The 25,569-nt window shown below is 43.9% G+C and overlaps 1 protein-coding gene and 2 long non-coding RNA genes across 3 annotated transcripts; 1 reads left to right on the top strand and 2 right to left on the bottom strand.

Moving 5' to 3' along the window:
• Window positions 1-1,781: 1,781 nt before the first annotated feature.
• Window positions 1,782-2,870, bottom strand: LOC132471301 (uncharacterized). Its single transcript, XR_009528824.1, has 2 exons — window positions 2,266-2,870; window positions 1,782-1,962 (listed from the first exon to the last, which is right to left on the bottom strand). It is a non-coding gene; the product is annotated as an uncharacterized LOC132471301 (long non-coding RNA).
• Window positions 2,871-4,325: 1,455 nt separating this feature from the next.
• LOC132471018 (uncharacterized protein K02A2.6-like) lies at window positions 4,326-7,416 on the bottom strand. The gene is made up of 2 exons (XM_060069982.1): window positions 6,227-7,416; window positions 4,326-5,740 (listed from the first exon to the last, which is right to left on the bottom strand). Exons 1-2 carry the CDS (start codon window positions 7,401-7,403, stop codon window positions 4,326-4,328), a joined length of 2,592 nt encoding a protein of 863 aa, XP_059925965.1. The 5' UTR covers window positions 7,404-7,416.
• Window positions 7,417-9,221: 1,805 nt separating this feature from the next.
• Window positions 9,222-9,823, top strand: LOC132470828 (uncharacterized). Its single transcript, XR_009528715.1, has 2 exons — window positions 9,222-9,519; window positions 9,555-9,823. It is a non-coding gene; the product is annotated as an uncharacterized LOC132470828 (long non-coding RNA).
• Window positions 9,824-25,569: the final 15,746 nt, after the last annotated feature.

The following is a 25,569-nucleotide window of genomic DNA, read 5'->3' as shown; positions in this document are numbered from 1 at the left end:
AAGCACTCAACTGAAGTGTAAAAAAAATACAATAATGTATCAGGGCTGTGCAGAGGTAGACGGGACAGCAGCACCTGATGCTGTGTCACTGGGGGTGGTACTGAAATATTTTAAAAGTGCATCTGAAGAGAGAAGAGAAGTATATGTGACAACTGCATGTTACATTTTAATGAAAAAAAAATGCTTGGTGTGCTCTACATGAGACTAATATAGACTAATAATGAAAATGTGATGATATTCATTCAACTTTATTGTCATTGCAATGCAATTCAGTCCAACCACAGTGCAAAAACCAGTAAAGTGCAGTGAAATTAATATATATGTATATATAGCCTATGAATGACATGTGAAAGCTAAGGTATGAAATATTAACAGTAATACACTTTAACTGCACTTTAAGACTGATGTAAACTTTAACAAACATAAACTGTGACACATAAAACCAAGTACTTACAACCACCCTATTACAATGTGGATGGACAACTAAAAGCATTTTAACTGACTTACAAGCAGGAAAGACACCTGTAAAATAACACCTGAACAGGCCTAACGTTAAGTTTCCAAACGTCCCTAATGAATTTAAGGTGGAGTAACATTAACGCACGTCGACTCAGCTATTTATTGATTATTAAACAATGTTGCTATCGTCCGAAGTAAGCTAGCAAGCTAACACTCGGCTCCAACAACGGTAACTACGATGCATTAAACTATTAATTTCATGCACTTCATCACATTGACATTACTGTACCTCTATCTTTTTCACGTATTTCCTCCTCTTCTTTCCTTCTCTTCCTTCCTTGGGCGCCGGACGGCTTCAGTCTTCTGGACATAATTCCGATACAGTGTCATTAATCTTTTTCTTCGTCTCGGGGTCACGGTCCGGTCAGATTCAGGCAGCTGGCCTCTTGACCCCGCCCCCCTCAAAGAGGGCAGGTACAGCCAGGCAGGCACCCAGAAAAAAAGGCTTCTCCATTATTTAATAGTCTTTGCTATGACTTAATGTTGCTGTGGGCTTAAATAATATTTCGAAATATAGTAGTAATGGCACTGGTAAAAAGTGCCATTCTTTTTTCTCCCCCCGTTTTCGGCACCCCCCGCGGATGACGGCGCCCCTAGCATTTGCCTATACTGCCTATGCCCAGGGCCGGCTCTGCATGGTAGGTACGGTATGACCACCTTAAATAATACAGTCAATGTCCCGCTCAATATCATTTCATCTGTCATTGTCTATTTTTCGAAAATAAAGATAGTTTAAAAAAGAAATGCCTCGTAAATGTGCAATGATAAACTGCTCCAACAGTGGAAACGGATTGTCCGTCTTTTCGTTTCCCAAGGACAGAAAAGGGTAACGTTCTTGCTTGCTCCTGTATGAATGGTCCTAGGCTACCTGAGGCTACACCTGGTAGGGAAAGTTGCGCTGGAGCCCGGGTAAAATCTCGAGTGTCGAGACTCAAGCACTTAACTTACCTTAACCGATTGTTCCATACAAATTGTTTGTTAACCATTTAACAACTTCAACATCTGCTATTACTGTAGTTCTTTTTTTGTAGGACTTACTTGGGCTAATGACCTTGCACAGAGCGAAAACCATCTACACCACTGGTCATTGATTGCTATGCATTCACTGATCTTTACAGATGGGTTTGTTTTAAGCCATTGAATATAATTGCTCTGCCCTGCAACACATTATAAGCTACGCATGTTTGTTAAATGAGAAATATAGTCTGGGTCACATTGAAACAGTAACAGTTGTATAACAGTAATTATACAAACATTATACCAACATTGCAACAGGCAAGTTTATTCAAACATCACAATAACAAGAACACAATAAGAACAGTAACTAATAGTAAATAATAAAAAAAAAGATAAATGATTTAACAACACTGAACATACAGAACAGAGGCAGGGAAAAAGGACAGAGGAAGAAGACTTGTCCGTTGTCACAGCATCAATGTCCAACTGTAAAGATCAAGAAAGGAAGAGGCATGAGGAGGAGTACAACAGAACACTGCTCTCTAGGAAATTGTTTACTGATGTAAATTTAGTTGATGCAGTCTTAAAATTATGATTCTAATCCAGGTTTCTATTTCAGGAGAAAGAAATGGCTCATAATCGTTACAAAAAAAAAAGCTTCATCATCGGCACTAGTGAGGATTAAAAAACAACACTCTGTAAGTTACATACATATGTAAAACATTTGCGCATTTCATTTTACATTAGCTCACTAAAACTCTGTAACTAGTAAGCAAGAAAAAGCCTTACCTCCAACAGCTGGTATTATCGTTGCGGGAAGTGCTTCAGAAACTGCCGTAAAGCAGTACCTCTGACAGTATGACAATGTGTGACGTCATCGTATTTTTTTAACACCTTTTTAGAACAGATACGTGACCTTAAAAAATGCAATATTCAGCTGAGTTTATTATTTTAGCCCCACCTTTTGAACGCAACTTTCAAATTACTTGACAAAAAATTACATCGTGAGAAAAGTGTATTCTGAGGATAAAACCCCATAGGCTCCCATTCATTCTGGATTCGCCTACGAGCGCCCCGCGTGGACAGAGATTATTACTGCAACCATTCCAGAAAACCGGAACCAACCAGCGAGTGCCCATTCTCCTCATATTAGACATTCTCTGACTAGGCCACGTGTCTTGGACCCATAACGCGGAAGCAAATCGCTCCTGTATGTTACCCTGCGCCACTGAGCAGTTTGTATAGGAATGAATGGGCGGCCATTTTCCAGTCCGTGGTCCATCCTTTATTATGGCCGTTTCTCAATTCGCGTACTTGTGCGTGCTTGTGTGCTCGTGGACTCGTGAAACGTCATCAGTCGTTGCACGAGCACTGTTCCAATTCGAAGGCCGTGGCTGTTTCCCAATGTCAAGGAAGCATGCTCAACGGCCGCCCTTTTAAGGACGCTACGTCATAGAACGCCGACAAGCACTGTTCCAATGTTGAGGACACTCGAAAGCCGCGCCATTTTCGCGTCCTTTGTTTTTGAGAATTCCCAAGTAGGTCTATCTGCAGCCGGAGCCACTTGCCAAACACGCCCATTGCTCTGCCAGACACGCCCATTGTTCTGCCAAACACGCCCATTGCTCTGCAATGGGCGTCTATTTTCGGAAATGTAGGGGGATATATGAGTGGCCCCACGTCGAATGGCATGACCCAAGATACGTCAGACAGAGAAAGCGCGCAAATTCGAGCAAAATATGTTTGACAGTGGAAGGATTTACATGGTTGCTTGGGTTATAGACTTCAAGACCCCCCCCCCCCCCCCTTTCTCCTTTAAGTTTGGCGCCGAACAACTCGGCCCATACCAAGTGTGACGGGATATTGTTGGTCAATAAAATGATTGAATAAATGTTCAACATGCATGCATGTAGCCTACTACTTTGACTTTCTAATCTTCCGGCGAAATTACCCAGGTTAAGTGTAAATATTAAGCATATATAAAGCACATACGTGCCTTTTTTTTCATAAATATCCTTAATACATAAAGCGGTGCAGTAAGAATTAAATGACGTCTTCCAAGTAGCTCTAAGCACTGCTTATTAATATTAGACCAAACAAGACTCGTAATGGTAGGTAAAACAATACTTTATTAAAGCATGCAATTGTGTTGTAGAACAAAATAAAAATAAAATGTATGAAGTGCTTGCATGATATTGAAGCCTACAGCGATCATTAGTTAACGTGTGTGGCGGACGGTACCACCTTGTCATTTGTTTACCCAGGTGCCATAGCAACACCATTGCTACCTCTCATTGGCTGAATCTTTGAGAACGTTGTAGACTCAATCAATATAAGGTTGTGGGGAGACGAAGCTCTGTTCGTTTGTATATTTTATTTACGTGACCATATTTTTGTTTTATGTTAAAAAAAAAAGGAATCAAAGAACCAGTTCTCTTGTTTTGGAGAACCAGTTCTTGTCGTTCACCTTCGGGATTCGTTCGTTGTGAACGAATCTGTTATGTTCCCTGTATCTTTACGTAGCAATCATTCACAGCCCATACAGAGATCAACACAGAAACAGTGTATCTTGTTCTACAACTTCAGCGAGGCTGGTTTATTGTGCACGGGAATTTATACAAGTCAGAGGTGCCACCTAGTGGTCACCATTAACGAAGCACCTTCATCTTCATACATAACATTTCCTCCCCGCTAAGATATGTTGTCAATCAACACAAAGGATATTTACTTTAACACAACAGAAAAGATTATAGCTTTCTTTTTTTTTTACATCAAATAATAATGAGGGGATGTCTTCTTATACTGCAAACAATATGTCTCAGAACATTATATTACAATAAACAATGTGGTCACTCCGCACTGTAACGTACGGGCGGTTTAGTAATCCTCACAGGATAACGTCTCATTGTCTCTGTTACCGGAGTACCGGTTAGCACAGTCTGTGGTGGGTCAGTGGACTGGTGTGGAGATTGTGTGTGCTGAGAAATGTGACAGTCAGGCTCCTGTGTGTGAGGTGTATTAGAGTGGAGTGTGGTGCAGATATCACCCGGGGGTAAGTCCTCTGGTATGGGAAGGTTCACTGCAGTCTGCTGCAGCTCTGGATCGGGGCGTGTCAGCATCTGATCCACATGGCGTTTCCATACCCCTGGTACTCCCGCATTTATCCTGTACGACACTGGACCTGTCTTTTCCACAACAATACCTTGTGTCCACTTCTCCTCCCCCTTCCGATAGTCACGCACCAGGACTGGCGCCCCTACATCAAACTGCCTGTCCTTTGAGTGTTGGTGGCGGCGTTGTTGTTGGGCATCCTGTGATCTGTGCACTGTTCCAGCAATATTGGGTTTCAGGAAATCCAAACGAGAACGCAGCCTGCGTCCAAGGAACAACATGGCTGGCGTTTCCGTTGTTGTGGTGTGGGGGATGTTGCGGTATGCCAGCAGGAACGTATCAAGGCGTTGTTGCACCATCCCGGTGCCTTTGGATGATTTTAAGGCCTGTTTGAATGTGCGCACAAAACGCTCTGCCAAGCCATTGGTAGCAGGATGGTACGGCGCTGAGCGGGTGTGTTTGACTCCATTGGACTTCAGGAAGGCACTGAATTCTTCAGAACAGAACTGAGGTCCGTTGTCGCTCACAAGGATGTGCGGAATTCCATGGCGACTGAAAAGTCCCCTGAGCACTTGTATGGTCTTGCTGGCTGTGGTGCTGTCCATGATATGCACCTCAGGCCACTTGGAATGGGCGTCCACAGTGATCAGGTACATATGTCCTTCGAATGGACCCGCAAAGTCCACATGTATCCTTTCCCAAGGACTGGATGGCCACATCCAAGGGTGTAGAGGAGCTAACCCAGGTGCTTTTTGTATGCTCTGACACGGGGGGCTGGATTTGGCGTGAAGCTCAATTTGAGAGTCGATGCCGGGCCACCACACATAACTGCGTGCCAAGCTCTTCATCCTCACTACTCCTGGATGTGCTGAGTGGAGCTCTTTCAGAACCCGGGGGCGCAGTTTAGGAGGCACAATCACTCTCATACCCCACATGAGGCATCCCTGCTGTATGGTGAGATCATGCCGGCGCAACAGATAGGGCGACAGCTCTTCGTCGGCATCCTTTGCAGCTGGACAACGACCAGTGGAGACAATTTCCTGGACACGAGATAAAGTGGAGTCAGACAGGGTCTCACGTTTGATCTCGGTGTTACTGACTGGTAGTGTGTCCAACTGAGATGTGTAGAACACCTCTACTGCGCCTAGCTTCTCTTTATGAGTGTGGGAGAGTGGTAAGCGTGAAAGTCCATCTGCATTTGCATGTAGTGCACCCTTTCGGTATTCGATGGTATACTCATGCGCTGATAGGAGGAGTGCCCAGCGCTGCATTCGGGCTGCAGCCATTGATGGTGTACTTTTCACTGGACTCAGGATGGAGGTCAGCGGGCGATGGTCAGTGAGTAGGGTAAACTTGTTACCATAGAGGTACTGATGGAATGTAAATGTAAATGGACTGCATTTATATAGCGCTTTTCTGACCATCGGCCACCCAAAGCGCTTTACAATGTTGCCTCACATTCACCATTCACGCACACATTCACACACCAACGGCGGAGTCAACCATGCAAGGCGACAGCCAGCTCGTCGGGAGCTAACAGTCAGGGTTAGGTGCCTTGCTCAAGGACACCTCGACACTCAGCTAGGAGGAGCCGGGGATTGAACCAGCAACCTTCAGGTTACCAGCCAACCCGCTCTACCTCCTGAGCTACTGCCGCCCATCTTGCGAACTCCAAAGACTATCGCTAGCGCCTCCCTCTCTATCTGGGCATAGTTTTGTTCTGCCTTACTGAGTGTTCGTGAAGCATAAGCTATAGGTCGTTCCTCTCCATCAGGCATAGCGTGCGAGAGCACAGCTCCGACCCCATATGGTGAAGCATCGCACGCAAGGCGAAGGGGCAGCTCAGGATTGTAGTGCGTTAATACTTCCTGTGATACTAGGAGTGCTTTTGCTTTCTGGAAAGCTGATTCACAGTCTACTGTCCACTGCCATTGCTTCCCTTTGTTTAGCATTTCATTTAATGGTTTAAGGACAGTGGATACATTAGGAATGAAGCGTCCATAATAGTTCAGCATTCCTAGGAACGAACGTAGCTGGCTGACATCACGTGGTGCTGGTGCTTCCACAATAGCACGTACTTTCTCTGGTGATTTGTGGAGCCCGGCCGCGTCAATGATGTGGCCCAAGTATTCCACAGACTCCTGGAAAAACTGGCACTTCTCTTGTTTGAGATGCAGGCCATACTCCTCTAGCCTGCCTAGGACTGAATCCAGCGCTTTGAGGTGAGTCTGTTCATCAGGACCACTGATGAGGATGTCGTCCAGGTAACAGTGTGTGTAAGGTAGTCCGAGCAGTTCTTGATCCATAGCCTTTTGGAACAAGCCAGGTGATGACGCTACTCCAAAGGGCAAGCGATTAAAGCGGAATAGCCCTTTCTGTGTGGAGATAGTTAGCAGCTTCCTACACTTCTCTTCTACCTCCATCTGCAGATATGCATTAGATAAGTCTAACTTACTGAAGCGTTGCCCTCCTGCTAGAGAGGCAAAAATGTCTTCAATGCGTGGTAGTGGGTATCTATCCACGCAGAGAGCTTGGTTGAGGGTGACCTTGAAATCGCCACACAGTCTAACTGTGCCATCCTTCTTGACAACTGGCACCACAGGTGTGGCCCACTCACTATTCTCCAATGGTGAGATCACCCCAAGCTCAGTTAGGCGCTTCAGCTCGGCTTCCACTCGAGGTCGAAGTGCATAGGGCACATTACGTGGGGGGCAGAATTTAGGTATACTGTTAGGTCTAACAGTCAGTGTGGCTTTAATCTGCTTCAGTGTGCCTAACTCTGTAGAGAACACAGCTGAGTGTCTCTTTAACACCATCTTCAAGCTGTCTTTCTCTCTTTGCTCACAGGCATGCACTGTCTTCAAGTCATTCCAATTCAATTTGATAACTCTCAGCCACTCTCTGCCAAACAGTGGAGGTGCATCAACTTTCACTATGTACAAAGGCAAAACAGCACACTGCTTATTTAACTTAACTTGTACTTTGATCACCCCTTCCGGTGCCAATGGCTATCCAGTGTAAGTTTTAAGCATTATCTCAGTGGGTTGCAGAGGTAATTTACTTAACTTGCTTTTATACAGTTCCCAAGAAATTAAAGACACAGCAGCCCCAGTATCCAATTCCATTTCCATTTTCTTTCCATTAACTCTAGGCAGCACAGAGATTCTGGAATATTTCCCTTTTTCAGACAAGGCATAAAGTCCCAACTCAGAGTCAGTGTCAGATTTAGTCTCATCACTTTCACTAACATTCCTAGCATCAACATGATGAATTCTCTTCTTTCTGTCTTTCACACTGCGCTTCATTGTGTTACCTTTCTGTCTCCATTCTCTGTCTTGGCTGCTTCTGGCTTGGCTGCTTCTGGCTCTACTCTTACACATGTGTTTGGTATGGCCTTTCCTCCCACACTGGTAACAGTCGCGATCTTTGTACCAGCAGTCTTCATCTGTATGGTTCCTTTTCCCACACCTGCGGCATTGGTCACCTTTGTTGGCACTTATTGCATGCACTTTAAGTGAACTGCTTAATTGCTGCACGTCGCGTGTGGCTGTCTCTGCCGACACCGCATAATCCACTGCTTTCTGAAACGTGAGATCCTTCTCGGTTAAAAGGCGCTTCTGAACTGTTTCAGTCTTTAGTCCACAGACAAATCTGTCCCGTAGTGCGTCTTCAAGATAAGCACCGAACTCACAATATTCCGAAAGTCTTTTCAGTACAGCAACGTACTGTGCAACGGTTTCCTCTTCCCCCTGATTACGCTTGTGGAACTGGAATCTTTCCGCTATAACAAGCGGTCTTGGAGCGAAATGGTTTTGCAATACTTCCACAACACGTCCATAATCCATCTCCCCAGGCTTGTCAGGAGCCACCAAACTGCGAAGTAATCCATAAGTTCTTGGTCCCATCACACTAAACAACACCGGCACTTTTTTAGCTGTTCTGATCTCATTAGCCAGAATGTAATGTTCAAAACGCTCAATATACGTTGCCCATTGTTCACCGGTATCATCAAAGGGATCCATATTTCCCATTATTCCCGCCATGATGCGTCCGCTCTCAGTTGCTTTCTCTTCAATAACGGAGTCTTCGTTAGAGGATTGGCTCATCACCTCTTAACAGATACACTCTAGCTCACTAGCTAGCTTCCAACGTGGTTCTTCTTTTGTTCTGATGACCAGTAAAACGTCTTCAGAACTACGCACCTCATCGCCAATTTATGTTATGTTCCCTGTATCTTTACGTAGCAATCATTCACAGCCCATACAGAGATCAACACAGAAACAGTGTATCTTGTTCTACAACTTCAGCGAGGCTGGTTTATTGTGCACGGGAATTTATACAAGTCAGAGGTGCCACCTAGTGGTCACCATTAACGAAGCACCTTCAGCTTCATACATAACAGAATCGGTCGCGACCGACTCATCCTTAATGGCCACCATTGAACGAGCAATGGGCGTGTTTGGCAATGGGCGTGTTTGGCAGAGCAATGGGCGTGTTTGGCAGAGCAATGGGCGTGTCTGGCAGAGCAATGGGCGTGTTTGGCAAGTGGCTCCGGCTGCAGATAGACCCTACTCAGAATTCCGAGATTTTTCAAGGATGCATCACTGCATCCTAGGCGAGCCAAAACTACTGTTGTGACAATTTCTCTATCAGATATTGCGTCTAAGCAGATGAGATATTTAGATGCAAAAAAAGCACACAATACTGTTGACAATTAATGATCATATATATTTGTAATAAAAGTACAAACAAAGATACATCACAACATGCATCAACAAACAACATAACAGGCATACATTACAATAATCTGAGGCCTCAGATGGGAGCTTCTCTTTGCGTGTTACTTCATTCTCTGAAGGTACGCTGGGGAGAAGTCCACCGAGTGTTTGAAATCAATGAGTTCTTATTCACTTCGGTTGGCTTCTGAAGGGGGTGTGTCCCCCAATCAGCCAAAAGCCTTTGTGTAGCAGATGGTTATCTTTACAACTGAAGCTCCCCTGGATGCCATTGGAGGGGGTAGCGTCCGTGCCATCTAACCTTCTGGCTTCGTTGACGCTAGCCAGGGGGTCGTGGAACAAGCCCATACATCAAAGCATTGCTTGAAAGCTGATTTACAACACACGAAAAGATAGGAAGAGGCAGGCAATAAAACGCATCACACGACCCTAGAAGGTTCACACTTTAAATGACCCAAAAGTAGAGCAGAAGGCAGGCAATATATGCATCACCCAAAATAGTAACAAAACTTAAGTTCATAGATAGACCAAAAACGTAACAACATGTAGATTTTCCATCACACTACCCACAATCCACTGCGTTCACAAGCTGCACGGGAAATAAAAAATGGCAGAGGGAAAGCAGTACACGTTCAAATGTAAGTGAAGTTATATTAAAGTTTTCAGAAATATTTTGTGCCGTATTGGTTTTTATAGATTCATCATGTTAATGCAAATATTCAAGCTTAAAGACCTGTGCCACTTTTCAAACGTTTTTGCCACTTAATGATACATTGCTATATTTTGCATGGACGTAGCTGGTGTTAAACACCACAGTCAACAATGTAAATTTACTCGCTCACAAGATTACATTATTTATGTATACCTATTTATGTTTGTGTTTAATCTTTTTTTTTAGGGTCAGCCCAGCAAACGGAGGCTTTTGTGCACCTTAGGGTGGCGCACAAACATGTCAAATAAATGCACCACCGATCATTTGCAATGTTTGTAATTTGTAATGAACGTATAGAATTGTATTTTATATAATATACTTATGTGTTCAAAGTACTGGTAGATTGTAGGTATATATGAATGAATCAGATCAGTTAAATAATATATCCAAATAAATACATGTTTATCATCACTTTCTTTGTCTTATTTCCCCTGCATAATAGTAATCAACCATACTGTAAATGTGATGCGTGAATTAAGTTCTCAGACAATTTCACTTAGTTTTATAAAAATTGAATGGATTTTTTAATAAAGACGATTTGATCAACCGCAACAAAGCTTTTGTGACTTCTTCAAAGATGCTCCATGCGAAGGAGACATGACCGCATTTATAACAGACAAAAGTCAAATAAATATTGATCAAGTTGATTGCTGCCATGTTTTATTCATAAGCGCACTTGTGTTTACAAGCGTAAACGCAGTATTAAAAAGCGGAAGCGGAAGCGCTTCCACACTAGCAAGTCGTTCCAAAGTCCGAACGTTACAAACGCTAGGAAGCACTCGAGCTAGCACTCTAGTCTCATCTCCATAGGACGTGACTAGCAAGGACGCGTCCTAGAAAGGCTGCAGCCTTCACATTGAATTTATATCCTAGATTATAATTGTTTTATTTTAGGTTGAACAGAACAATCAGTGTAAGAGTGTTGGCCAACATATTAATCTAAATAAACAAGAACCTGGATTCGGCGATTCAGCCTGTATCTGGGGGAGGAGACAGACGAACAGCAAAACGCCCGTGGAAACAAAGGAAAGGAATAGTTTCCCTTTCACTTGTGTCTGGTCTCTTTTCTGGTCCAACTTCTTTTTATTCTTCTTTTGTTCCACCGACAGTCGCCTCTTGGGTCCCTTATCAGTCGATTGATCCATGATGAATGCAACAATTGCCTCGCAACTGGCTGTTTATATCTAGCCAGTGCCATGTTTGGGGGTGTGTCTGTGCCGTAAAGCATTTTCAAAACTACAATCTGACTACATTTTCGAGGCGCGATTGGATACTTCCGCTGCGTCACATCCGGATTGTGTCGGTCCGAACAGAGCAAGTTGCATATGCGCTTTTTCCTTGGAGAGGCGACATGGGGCAATGACACACCCACCAAACGACCCAGAAATGGTTGCAGAACCATCAGAATAACTCTCAACCTGCATAATTAATGTAATTTTGGCTAAAAAAGTTGCATAGTGGGCCTTTAACTCCAGATAGGAAATGTGTATTACAGAAATATCCTAAATTACCCAAATCCCAAATAAACGGTGTAGCAGCCCTTGACACAAAATAACCGGAGAGTCTCTGACGGGTGCAACCTTTTATTCTTTTGTTCTTGTTGTGTTGTCCATAAATGATCAGTCAGGTTCTTATTAACTCGATTTATTAACACATTATAATCACCATGTCCCTGCTCTCAGTCTAGCGTGTCTATCTGTCTCTCCGCATCCCGCGATCTCTCCCAGCATCTCGCGATATCTCCAGTAGCTAAGATACTATACTACATCCCACCCTTGTTTAGAATTAAAGTACTACTTCAACATAAAAGGGTTTCATTACAAACAATCAAATTAAATCCCTTGTGACTAACTGTCTATTACTGTTGCCTACAATAACACTGTACTGTAATGTTCACAACTCTTTTTTTTTTTCATTAACAGATTCAATATGATGATTATTACAGTTGAACATAACTTTCTTTTTTTTTTTTTCTAAGTCACTTTACAGTTACTAAGTGTCCCTGTAACGTGCGGGCTTTCTAACAACCCTGCCACGCCTGGTAGTGACAACCTGCCATTCTGGAACAGGGGCAGAGTCGGGTTCAGGTGGAATCTCGACTGCTGGAGTGATCTGAGCGAACTCCATGTCCAGATTGTCATTGAGAACCCGAGCCTCGGTTGGCTCCGGAACATCAAAGTCCATTACCACTGGAGTGTGGCGCAGATGTTTGACATTCCTGATGACCTTTGATCCATCTTCTGTGTTAATCAGTTCGAAAGAATTGTCCGATGTGTTTTTGAGTAACACATAGCGAGTGTCTCTGAATATGGAATCCAGCTTTCCGTTCTCCATACTAGCAATGTACACAACGTCACCAACTTCAAAGTTGTGTTCCTTCGCTCTTCTCTTCTGGTCAGCGTACTGTTTCATTTTGGTTCTGTACTCCTGGTGATGGTGTCGGATGTCATTTGTCTTCTTTCTGTTGTGTGATATGTCATCTCCCTTCTCCACGTTTGGAATCTTTGTACGAATGTCTCGTCCAAACATCAGCATAGCTGGTGTCTCCCCCGACGCTCTGTGTGGCGTTGAACGATATGCCATCAGAATCTTAGGAAGCTCCTCCCCCCACACCTTTCCTTCACACTCGGCCGCTCTGAAGGCTTTCTTTAGGTATCGGTGAAATCTCTCAATTTTCCCATTCGATTTCGGATAATATGGAGATGAGGAACGTCTTGAGGAACGACTCAAAAAGCTGTCCGACAAACTGCCTGCCATTATCCGTCACGACCTCTAGGGGGAATCCGAATCGAGAAAAGATCTTTGTCATTTCTGTAATGACAGTTGCTGATGATATGTCAGATATCACCACAGCCTCTGGAAATGAGGTATAGTAGTCAATCACAGTCAATATGAACTTGTTCTGGATAGGACCTACCAGATCGATACCTAACTTCGTCCATGGTCTCGGTGGTAAGTCAAGTGGTTGGAGGGGTTGATCGTTCTGGAGCGGCTGATTGAGTACACAGGCGGAGCAGTTTCTAATGTCTCTTTCAACATCCAAATCCATGTTAGGCCAATAGAATTTACTCCTCAGGTACTGTTTTGTACGTACCACACCCTGATGCGTCTCGTGTCCGATCCTGAGTACTCGTTTTGTCATTGCTTTCGGTAACACAATCCTGTGTCCTCTCAGTACAAGTCCATCGTATGTGCATAACTCTTCTGCACACCTGTTGAATGGCTGTAAGGTTTCCGGAACCGGATTTGGCCATTTTCCTGTCTCCACGATCGTCTTCAACTGCATCAGTGTTTTATCCTCTGCCGTTTTCAGGCGAATGTCCTCCAGAGTTATGGCCTGTACATCATGCAGAGTCACTGACAACACTCTGTCGACATACAATTCCACATACTCATTGTCCTCAGTCTCTTGTAATGGAAGTCTTGATAGTGAATCTGCCACATTGGATTTTCCCACTATGTGTTCGATCTTGTAGTCGTACGGCTGTAGTCTCAAGCCTAATCTCTGTATGCGGGGTGGCGATAGTGTAGCTTTCTCTGGGTTGAACATGTAGATGAGGGGCTTGTGGTCTGTTTGTAGCGTAAACTTTCCTCCCCACAGGTATGTTCTGAAATGTTCCACAGCCCAAACACAACCTAGAGCTTCCCGCTCTATCTGAGAGTAGCGGCGCTCGGTTGGAGTCAATGAACGGCTCGCATACGCCACTGGCTTGTTCCGTCCATCTGATTGGGTTTGAAGTAAGACTGCTCCTAGTCCTACTGGGCTCGCATCACTGATGACTACTGTTGGTGCATTCAGCTTAAAGTAAGCCAGGCATTGCTCACTTACCAACGCGTCCTTCATTGCTTGGAACGATTTCTCTCGTCCACTCCCATTCCTGTCCTTTTCGAGTCAACCTCCTTAAAGGTTCTGATAGGTTCGCATAGCTCGGTATGAACTTCATCAGAAATCCGCAGGTGCCTAGGAATGAGCGAAGTAGCTGTACATTCTCAGGTCTTGGTGCTTTACAGATAGCTTCAACCTTCCTTAGATCTGGTTTAATTCCTTCGGCTGAGATCACATGACCAAGTATCTCAATCTGCTGTAGTCCGAATATGCACTTGTCTCTGTTCAGGGTTAGGCCTCTGTCCGTGAATCTCTGGAAGACTTGTCTCATTCTTTGTTCCAATTGCTCATCATTCTCACGAAGATCACAACATCATCCATGTAACAGACGGTGCCCTGCATTCCGCAAAGCATCGAGTCCATAGCCGTCTGAAAGGCTTCCGGTGCACTCGATAATCCAAAGGGGACTTTTCTGAAGCGGTAGCACCCTCTGTGAGTAATGAACGTGGTCAGGTGTCTAGATTCAGGGGCTAAGTCACACTGCCAAAACCCTTTCCGTGCATCTAACTTGGCAAACACTTTTGCTCCCTGCACAGCATGTAAGATGCTGTCTACAGTCGGTACTGGATGTCTTTCTCTGATCACAGCAGGATTCACCTCCCTGAGATCTACACATAGCCTCACTTCCTTGGTGTCTTTCTTTGGAATTAGTAGTATGTTGGAGACCCATTCTGATCCTGCATTCACTTCCTCTATTATACCTTGGTCAAGCATCTTGTCTAACTCCTGGTTCACAGCCTCCAACATTGGATAAGGGACTCTCCTCAAACCCTGAGCTACAGGTGAGACTTTCCCATCGACTGTAACTTTATGACTGTAACCTTTAATTTGACCTAGTCCTTTAAAAAGTGAATGAAATTCATTTGCTAGATTACTGAATCTCTCTGTCTGTCCTACTGTGTTCACAGTTTCTCCCGGGTTCAGTATCTTCAATGCAAAGCTGGCTTTCCTACCTAGCAAGGCCTCAACCTTTCCTTCTATGACATAAACGTCATCTTTCACTACCTTGTCCTGTCATCTAATTTCGGTAACCCTTCCTTTTACAGTCCCCTAATTACTAGGTATTTACCCGGTAAATACATGGTAAATCATAGTGTATTACTGGGTAATTACCACTGGTAATAAGAAGGTAAATACAGAGGAATTATCCGGTAAATTATAGTGTATTACTGTGTAATTACCACTGGTAATAAGAAGGTAAATACAGAGGAATTACAGCTGAAGTACTAAGTAAAACCTCCACTATTACCCATCAACTCAACTAAGTAGCGTGTAGTTGTAACTGATTTCGGTTGGTAATAACTCCGATATTGTGTACTTCCTAGGAAATTAGGCAACCAATTCTTATAAAGACCTATTATCCAAGGTTTATGTTGGTAACAGCCCAAATTTAATGATGTACTATCTAGAAATTAGCATAGTGCTTTCCAATAAAATACTATTTCTTAGTTATTATTCATAGCTACACCCATTTAGAAAGGGTTTATTCGATTTACCACTATGGAATTACTTACCTGGTAACAACCCTCTGCAGGAAGTTTTCCTCTAGTGTCATGGAACATCTTCTTAAATACTGGGTACAAAGCCGTTTGTTTCCATGGTATTACCAGGTTCTTACCATATAATTTATAATAGATTCCATTATCGATGCAGTCAACACAAACATGTACCATGTACGTTCTGCGACGTTACCAAGTAAAACACGACAACTTACCCAGTAATTAAGATGAAACTGTACTGTAAAAGGAAGCCTCGTTTGTTTCCATGGTATTACCAGGTTCTTGCCATATAATTTATAATACATTTCATTGTCCATGCAGTCAACACAAACTTGTACCAAGTACGTTCTGCGACGTTACCAAGTAAAACACGACAATTTACCCAGTATGTAAGCTGAAACTGTACTGTAAAAGGAAGCCTCGTTTGTTTCCATGGTATTACCAGGTTCTTACCATATAATTTGTAATACATTATTCCCTTTTCCATGCAGTCAACACAAACTTGTACCATGTACGTTCTGTGACGTTACCAAGTAAAACACGACAATTTACCCAGTAATTAAGCTGAAACTGTACTGTAAAAGGAAGCCTCGTTTGTTTCCATGGTATTACCAGGTTCTTACCATATAATTTGAAATACATTATTCCCTTTTCCATGCAGTCAACACAAACTTGTACCATGTACGTTCTGCGACGTTACCAAGTAAAACACGAAAATGTACCCAGTAATTAAGCTGAAACTGTACTGTAAAAGGAAGCCTTGTTTATTTCCATGGTATTACCAGGTTCTTACCATATAATTTGTAATACATTATTCCCTTTTCCATGCTGTCAACACAAACTTGTACCATGTACGTTCTGCGACGTTACCAAGTAAAACACGACAATTTACCCAGTAAGTAAGCTGAAACTGTACTGTAAAAGGAAGCCTCGTTTGTTTCCATGGTATTACCAGGTTCTTACCATATAATTTGTAATACATTATTCCCTTTTCCATGCAGTCAACACAAACTTGTACCATGTACGTTCTGCGACGTTACCAAGTAAAACACGACAATTTACCCAGTAATTAAGCTGAAACTGTACTGTAAAAGGAAGCCTTGTTTATTTCCATGGTATTACCAGGTTCTTACCATATAATTTGTAATACATTATTCCCTTTTCCATGCAGTCAACACAAACTTGTACCATGGTTCTTGCACCATTTTTAAAGTCAAATTTAAGACTTTTTAAGACTTTTTAAGACCAACACATACATAAATTAAGACCCAAAAAATGTCAGAAAAATTATTTGATAGAAAAGGTGTGTATAATTGAGTCACTTATCGATCAACCGTAGCCGTAGTACTAGCAGTAGTGGTACTCTTGCAAAGTTATCTCGGAAGCGCGTGGACACGACGATACGCGAACACATTAACGCACCCGTGTCACCCATAGTCACCCATGACCCGTCGCTTAGCAACCGGACACGCTGGGGTTGATATGTTACCGGACTACTGTAACTACTAGTACGGAGTGATAACAAAGACATGAATCAGGCAATAAATCCACCGTCCTTGACAGCGGTCAAGTTTGGAGTGCGGAGTGGACCAAATGCGAACTACTGCAGCTTTCCTAAGTTAAACCCCAAACTAATCGGAATAAGTTTATGCATGTCGATTATAGCAGACTACACCACCTCTTCTGTAGCCGAATAGAATTATATTACGAGCAGATAATTGTATTCCGATTGAGGCGTATTATATGATCCTTTTCTATTCCGATTGAGCTGTTCTTCCGCTGATCTATGCGGATCAGATGTGTCCATGTAAACACGGCTGACAGTGATCTCACACACACACACACACACACACACACACACACACACACACACACACACACACACACACACACACACACACACACACACACACACACACACACACACACACACACACGCTTTGAAGCCGAACTTCCTTATTCGAATATAATGCGAATATCAAAAATAAATCAAAATTCAAACGAATATTAGGCAGCCCTTAATATTCGAACCTGTTATGGCAGGCCAAGAGGGAGAGCGTCGGAGAACCCGACGCAGTCTACTCATAATATTGTAATGACCACGGAAGAGGCATTGAATGAAGTATTGATTAGACAGCGATTTATTAGATACCTAATAAACCGTCGGAACACGCAGGACCGGTAACCATAGCAACGCCGGTAAACAAACCCCGCGAAGCAGGTCTTACTGAAGGAATTTAATGGTCAAAATATTATTAATAAATATTCGAATATTAATATTAATAAACAAACAAACTTCGAATATGATTTTTGGGAAAAGGTCAAAGCCCGTCACACAATTTAATAAATTTACTGTTTGGAATACTTACATTAAAATGATCCAGCATGAACTGTGATCCATAGTACCGCGATAAGACATGGCTGTCAGTGTCGTCCGTGGGCCAGTACCTCACATGGATATCCATCTGTTTGCTTTTAGTGGTTTTGTTCACTCATCGAACATGAGGACGTACTGTTTATCGTTTACGCTGCGTGACAGCTCTCTTTTTATGAAAGATGCAATCCCGTATTTGGCAAGATAGGCCGTTTTGTTTTCACCGCAGGTGAACGACTTCGCAAACTCAGAATCTGGGAACATATCAGCCAAGACGTTACTAATGTCCTCGTTCGATTTGAAGGAATTATGTCTGCTCACCGTGTGGAGAACCCACAATACCTCTGCCTTCTGGGTTTCTGGTGGAGACACAAAGCCGGTTAACGCCGTCTGATGTGAAGTACTAGCCACGGATGCTGAACTTTTCAGTCCACTTCTTTCAAATAATACGGGCATCGGTGTAGTCCCGCTAGCTGCCACAGGGTATCGGATATATTTCTGCGACCTCATGTGGGACTCAAGAGCTTTTGCTCCCATGGTCCCTAGTATGAATGCCTTTCGGGATAAACGACACCTTGCCTCGTAGTCACCTGCCTTCTCCAACCACCCCCGAAACGTATCCTCCTCAAACCATTTCTCATTGAATTTGCACTGTCCCATCCTGAAAGTAGCGCAAGTTGGCCTAATGATGTCAACCGTCACTAGCTAAAAGTAGCGCCAGCAAGCTAGCCTACAGACGCAGCTGCAGGCTGCAGATGCAACCGGCCCCCCGATGACTGATGTCAACGTTAACGTAACGTAAAACTCCTGAAAATGCCGTAATTAAAAGACGCATTAGGTGATTTGTTGTGCGTGACAATTTCCCTTAGTCTTAAAAAACCCTCTGCAAAATGTAATACCTAGAGCAAATTTACAGTAAATTTAAGACAATTTATGGCCTTAATTTTACACAAAAAAAATTAAGACTTTTTAAGACTTTTTAAGGACCCGCGGGAACCATGTGTACCATGTACATTCTGCGACGTTACCAAGTAAAACACGACAATTTACCCAGTAAGTAAGCTGAAACTGTACTGTAAAAGGAAGCCTAGTTTGTTTCCATGGTATTACCAGGCTCTTACCATATAAGTTGTAACTGGTTATTCCCTTTTCCATGCAATCAACACAAACCATATATGTTCTGCAACATCGTTCACCAGTAGTTAAGCACTTTAATTGTTGTTATAAAACCCCAAACCACTGTTGATGAAAGGCATATTAGAATTAAACAAAATCAAAGGCTTATCTTTCAAACAATGCATATCTCACAAACAGGCACTGAACACTGAAGAAATCGGACAAAAAAAAGAGCCGTCCACATCAACTCAATTTAAATGTTACTGAGGGTGTTTTCATAAAACACATGACATTGTTATGGCAAGTGACCACAAGGAAGACTGCTTCAACCTCTTCAATTTGAATAAGCGGTGAATGCCATGCAGCAATCTGCCTATGGGAGCATCTTTGTGGTAATTCGCAAACCAATGAGTCCACTCGATGAATGAGAGATGACTCTTTAGTGTCTTCTCTGTGAGGTATCCCTGCAGTCTCCACATCTGGGATTTGAAGGCTGACCAAGACCTGACCAGGTACCTCCAAATCTCCCCTTCCATACTGTAATAAAGAATCAGAAGACAAGAAAATAAACATTAGGACTGTCAATTAATGAACATTTCTAGAACATGTAGAACTCAAAGATAATTTTTGTTTATTAGTTAAAAAAGGATGCTGATCCTCTGGCCATTGTGTTTGGTCATATTGAAAAGAGAAAAAGGCATAGCCATAAATACAGTTAATAGGACGGGAGGGGACAGGCTGTTAGCTCCGATTAGCACTTTAGCATCGAGCTAGCGGAGCTTCTGTCATTCAAATAACTAGGACATGTTGTTTAAAACCTATAACACCCAATTTATTAAAATATCCGGATTTAATCGGGCTCTCTCCCATAAGTACAGTTAATAGGATGGGAAGAGACAGGCTCTGTTAGCCCCGGTTAGCGCGATGCTAAAGAGCAGCTCTACCGGAGCATGCCACCTCAACAGGTGCAAGTTAGCCTCCGGTTTGATATTCGCCGGATATTCGGTTTACCACCCAATCGGATTCATCAACATAAGTGCAATACATTACGGGCTTAGTATGTTGAGGACGGTTTAGGACGGCGTATCGCGAAAATCACAAACACATGTTGTCGCCATCGATGTCTGTGCAACAACGTCATTTACGTTCTGGCTGCTACCTGTTTTAGGGACCGTCAACAAGTTACACAAACCGACTGGTGGCAGAGACGTTACCATGGAATTGTTTCTGGAAATAAATCATATAAAATAACATAAAAATCACTAAAAAAATACATTTTGTCACCTGATTGTAGTAGTAGTTGCCAATGGTGGGCTGCTACTTACTGCAGGTAACTTTGCTAATATATTGCATTATTGTTAAACGGGATGCAATTAATAATTTCAAATATAGTTTAGTCGATTTTTGTCGAATATTAAACTATTAACTGCATTATGATTAACTATATTTCAATATATTTGTGTGATTAATTTCCTGTCTGAAACAATTCCATGGTAACGTCTCTGCCACCAGTCGGTGAGTGTAACTTGTTGACGGTCCCTAAAACAGGTAGCAGCCAGAACGTAAATGACGTTGTTGCACAGACATCGATGGCGACAACATGTGTTTGTGATTTTCGCGATACGCCGTCCTAAACCGTCCTCAACATACTAAGCCCGTAATGTATTGCACTTATGTTGATTAATCCGATTGGGTGGTAAACCAAATATCCGGCGAATATCAAACCGGAGGCTAACTTGCACCTGTTGAGGTGGCATGCTCCGGTAGAGCTGCTCTTTAGCATCGCGCTAACCGGGGCTAACAGAGCCTGTCTCTTCCCGTCCTATTAACTGTACTTATGGGAGAGAGCCCGATTAAATCCGGATATTTTAATAAATTGGGTGTTATAGGTTTTAAACAACATGTCCGAGTTATTTGAATGACAGAAGCTCCGCTAGCTCGATGCTAAAGTGCTAATCGGAGCTAACAGCCTGTCCCCTCCCGTCCTATTAACTGTATTTATGGCTATGCCTTTTTCTCTTTTCAATATGACCAAACACAATGGCCAGAGGATCAGCATCCTTTTTTAACTAATAAACAAAAATTATCTGAGTTCTACATGTTCTAGAAATGTTCATTAATTGACAGTCCTAATGTTTATTTTCTTGTCTTCTGATTCTTTATTACAGTATGGAAGGGGAGATTTGGAGGTACCTGGTCAGGTCTTGGTCAGCCTTCAAATCCCAGATGTGGAGACTGCAGGGATACCTCACAGAGAAGACACTAAAGAGTCATCTCTCATTCATCGAGTGGACTCATTGGTTTGCGAATGACCACAAAGATGCTCCCATAGGCAGATTGCTGCATGGCATTCACCGCTTATTCAAATTGAAGAGGTTGAAGCAGTCTTCCTTGTGGTCACTTGCCATAACAATGTCATGTGTTTTATGAAAACACCATCAGTAACATTTAAATTGAGTTGATGTGGACGGCTCTTTTTTTTGTCCGATTTCTTCAGTGTTCAGTGCCTGTTTGTGAGATATGCATTGTTTGAAAGATAAGCCTTTGATTTTGTTTAATTCTAATATGTCTTTCATCAACAGTGGTTTGGGGTTTTATAACAACAATTAAAGTGCTTAACTACTGGTGAACGATGTTGCAGAACATATATGGTTTGTGTTGATTGCATGGAAAAGGGAATAACCAGTTACAACTTATATGGTAAGAGCCTGGTAATACCATGGAAACAAACTAGGCTTCCTTTTACAGCACAGTTTCAGCTTACTTACTGGGTAAATTGTCGTGTTTTACTTGGTAACGTCGCAGAATGTACATGGTACAAGTTTGTGTTGACTGCATGGAAAAGGGAATAATGTATTACAAATTATATGGTAAGAACCTGGTAATACCATGGAAATAAACAAGGCTTCCTTTTACAGTACAGTTTCATCTTAATTACTGGGTAAATTGTCGTGTTTTACTTGGTAACGTCGCAGAACGTACATGGTACAAGTTTGTGTTGACTGCATGGAAAAGGGAATAATGTACTACAAATTATATGGTAAGAACCTGGTAATACCATGGAAACAAACGAGGCTTCCTTTTACAGTACAGTTTCAGCTTAATTACTGGGTAAATTGTCGTGTTTTACTTGGTAACGTCGCAGAACGTACATGGTACAAGTTTGTGTTGACTGCATGGAAAAGGGAATAACGTATTACAAATTATATGGTAAGAACCTGGTAATACCATGGAAACAAACGAGGCTTCCTTTTACAGTACAGTTTCAGCTTAATTACTGGGTAAATTGTCGTGTTTTACTTGGTAACGTCGCAGAACGTACATGGTACAAGTTTGTGTTGACTGCATGGAAAAGGGAATAATGTATTACAAATTATATGGTAAGAACCTGGTAATACCATGGAAACAAACGAGGCTTCCTTTTACACTACAGTTTCAGCTTAATTACTGGGTAAATTGTCGTGTTTTACTTGGTAACGTCACAGAACGTACATGGTACAAGTTTGTGTTGACTGCATGGAAAAGGGAATAATGTATTACAAATTATATGGTAAGAACCTGGTAATACCATGGAAACAAACGAGGCTTCCTTTTACAGTACAGTTTCAGCTTAATTACTGGGTAAATTGTCGTGTTTTACTTGGTAACGTCACAGAACGTACATGGTACAAGTTTGTGTTGACTGCATGGAAAAGGGAATAATGTATTACAAATTATATGGTAAGAACCTGGTAATACCATGGAAACAAACGAGGCTTCCTTTTACAGTACAGTTTCAGCTTACTTACTGGGTAAATTGTCGTGTTTTACTTGGTAACGTCGCAGAACGTACTTGGTACAAGTTTGTGTTGACTGCATGGACAATAAAATGTATTATAAATTATATGGCAAGAACCTGGTAATACCATGGAAACAAACGAGGCTTCCTTTTACAGTACAGTTTCAGCTTAATTACTGGGTAAGTTTTCGTGTTTTACTTGGTAACGTCGCAGAACGTACATGGTACATGTTTGTGTTGACTGCATGGATAATGGAATCTATTATAAATTATATGGTAAGAACCTGGTAATACCATGGAAACAAACGGCTTTGTACCCAGTATTTAAGAAGATGTACCGTGACACTAGAGGAAAACTGTTCCTGCAGAGGGTTGTTACCAGGTAAGTAATTCCATAGTGGTAAATCGAATAAACCCTTTCTAAATGGGTGTAGCTATGAATAATAACTAAGAAATAGTATTTTATTGGAAAGCACTATGCTAATTTCTAGATAGTACATCATTAAATTTGGGCTGTTACCAACATAAACCTTGGATAATAGGTGTTTATAAGAATTGGTTCCCTAATTTCGTAGGAAGTACACAATTTCGGAGTTATTACCAACCTAAAACAGTTACAACTACACGCTACTTAGTTGAGTTGATGGGTAATAGTGGAGGTTTTACTTAGTACTTCAGCTGTAATTCCTCTGTATTTACCTTCTTATTACCAGTGGTAATTACACAGTAATACACTATAATTTACCGGATAATTCCTCTGTATTTACCTTCTTATTAACAGTGGTAATTACCCAGTAATACACTATGATTTACCATGTATTTACCGGGTAACTACCTCTGTATTTACCTTCTTATTACCAGTGGCAATTACCCAGTAATACACTATGATTTACCATGTATGTACCGGGTAAATACCTAGTAATTAGGGGACTGTAAAAGGAAGGGTTACCAAATGCTTTTAGTTGTCCATCCACATTGTAATAGGGTGGTTGTAAGTACTCGGTTTTATGTGTCACAGTTTATGTTTGTTAAAGTTAACATCAGTCTTAAAGTGCAGTTAAAGTGTATTTGTTAGGGGCTTGAGGGTGCAGGCAGGCAGGTAGGACCCAGATGCAGACGGGTAAAGGAAACGGCACTTTATTTCTGCCAAAAGGCTAAGGCAAGGAGCAAGGAGTAAGGGAACACAGGTAGCCACAGAGAGCACGCAGGACCAACAAACTATAATGACAGCACAAGGAACAAAGGAAAGACAAGGGCTTAAATAACAAACACAACGAGGAACAGCTGAGACACATTAGGGGAGGGAACAGTAATCAACACAGGAGGGAAACACAGGGAAACACACACACCCTGACAGTACCCCCCCCTTAAGGGTCGACTCCCAGGCGACCCATGACAAGCAAAAAAAAACAAAGAAAGTCAAACCCAAAACGGGTGGGTGGAGGGGCGCCAGGAGGGGGGAATCAAAAAAAAATAAATGGACTGGGGCAGAGCCGAGGGACGTCAGGCGGGCGGCCAGAAAACTGCCCCAGGGCATGGCAGGGAGCCTCAGGCGGATGGCCTGGGGGGCAAGCAGAGGCAGAGTGAAGGCGGAACCCTTCAGGAGGCCGGCGGCAAGGACGATGAGGGCTCAGTCCCTCAGGAGGCCTGCAGTGGCAAAGAACCCCCTCAGAAGGCCGGCAGCGGTGAAGGCGGAACCCTTCAGGAGGCCGGCGAAGGCGAGGTAGAGGGCGGGTCCCCTCAGGAGGCAGGCCAGGTAGAGGGCGGGTCCCCTCAGGAGGAAGGCCAGGTAGAGGGCGGGTCCCCACTGGAAGGCAAGGTAGAGGGCGGGTACCCTCAGGAGGAAGGCCAGGTAGAGGGCGGGTCCCCTCAGGAGGCAGGCCAGGTAGAGGGCGGGTACCCTCAGGAGGAAGGCCAGGTAGAGGGCGGACCCCCTCAGGAGGAAGGCCAGGTAGAGGGCGGGTCCCCTCAGGAGGAAGGCCAGGTAGAGGGCGGGTCCCCTCAGGAGGAAGGCCAGGTAGAGGGCGGGTCCCCTCAGGAGGAAGGCCAGGTAGAGGGCGGGTCCCCTCAGGAGGAAGGCCAGGTAGAGGGCGGGTCCCCTCAGGAGGAAGGCCTTGAAGGGGGGCCCCCACCGGCAGGAGCGGAGGGCGTGCCTCCCCTGGACGGTCTGGAGGGCGGGCCACCTCCGGCAGGAGCAGAGGCTGGTAGCTAGGGACCAGGGGCAGAGGCTGGTAGCTAGGGACCAGGGGCAGAGGCTGGTAGCTAGGGACCAGGGGCAGAGGCTGGTAGCTAGGGACCAGGGGCAGAGGCTGGTAGCTAGGGACCAGGGGCAGAGGCTGGTAGCTAGGGACCGGGGGCAGAGGCTGGTAGCTAGGGACCGGGGGCAGAGGCTGGTAGCTAGGGACCGGGGGTAGAGGCTGGTAGCTAGGGACCGGGGGCAGAGGCTGGTAGCTAGGGACCGGGGGCTGAGGCCGGTAGCTAGGAACCGGGGACAGAGGCCGGTAGCTGGGGGCCGGGGACAGAGGCCGGTAGCTGGGAACCGGGGACAGAGGCCGATAGCTGGGGGCCGGGGACAGAGGCCGGTAGCTGGGGGCCGGGGACAGAGGCCGGTAGCAGGGGGCCGGGGACAGAGGCCGGTAGCTGGGGGCCGGGGGCAGAGGCCGGTAGCTGGGGGCCGGGGACAGAGGCCGGTAGCTGGGGGCCGGGGGCAGAGGCCGGTAGCTGGGGATCAGAGGCTGAGAGCAGGAGCGTGGAGGCTTAGGCCGGTCACCAAAGTCCGGTGGCAGTGGCATGTAGCTCTCCGGCCAAAAGGTTGTGGGGTTGAGCAGCTCGACTGCCCACTCGGGTAAGACGTCCTCCAACTCTGGCCTTGACGCAACAG

This window comes from Gadus macrocephalus, chromosome 13, assembly GCF_031168955.1.
Source record: "Gadus macrocephalus chromosome 13, ASM3116895v1".
Classification (NCBI taxonomy): Eukaryota; Metazoa; Chordata; class Actinopteri; order Gadiformes; family Gadidae; genus Gadus; species Gadus macrocephalus.
This window is presented reverse-complemented; position numbering and strand designations above follow the sequence as displayed.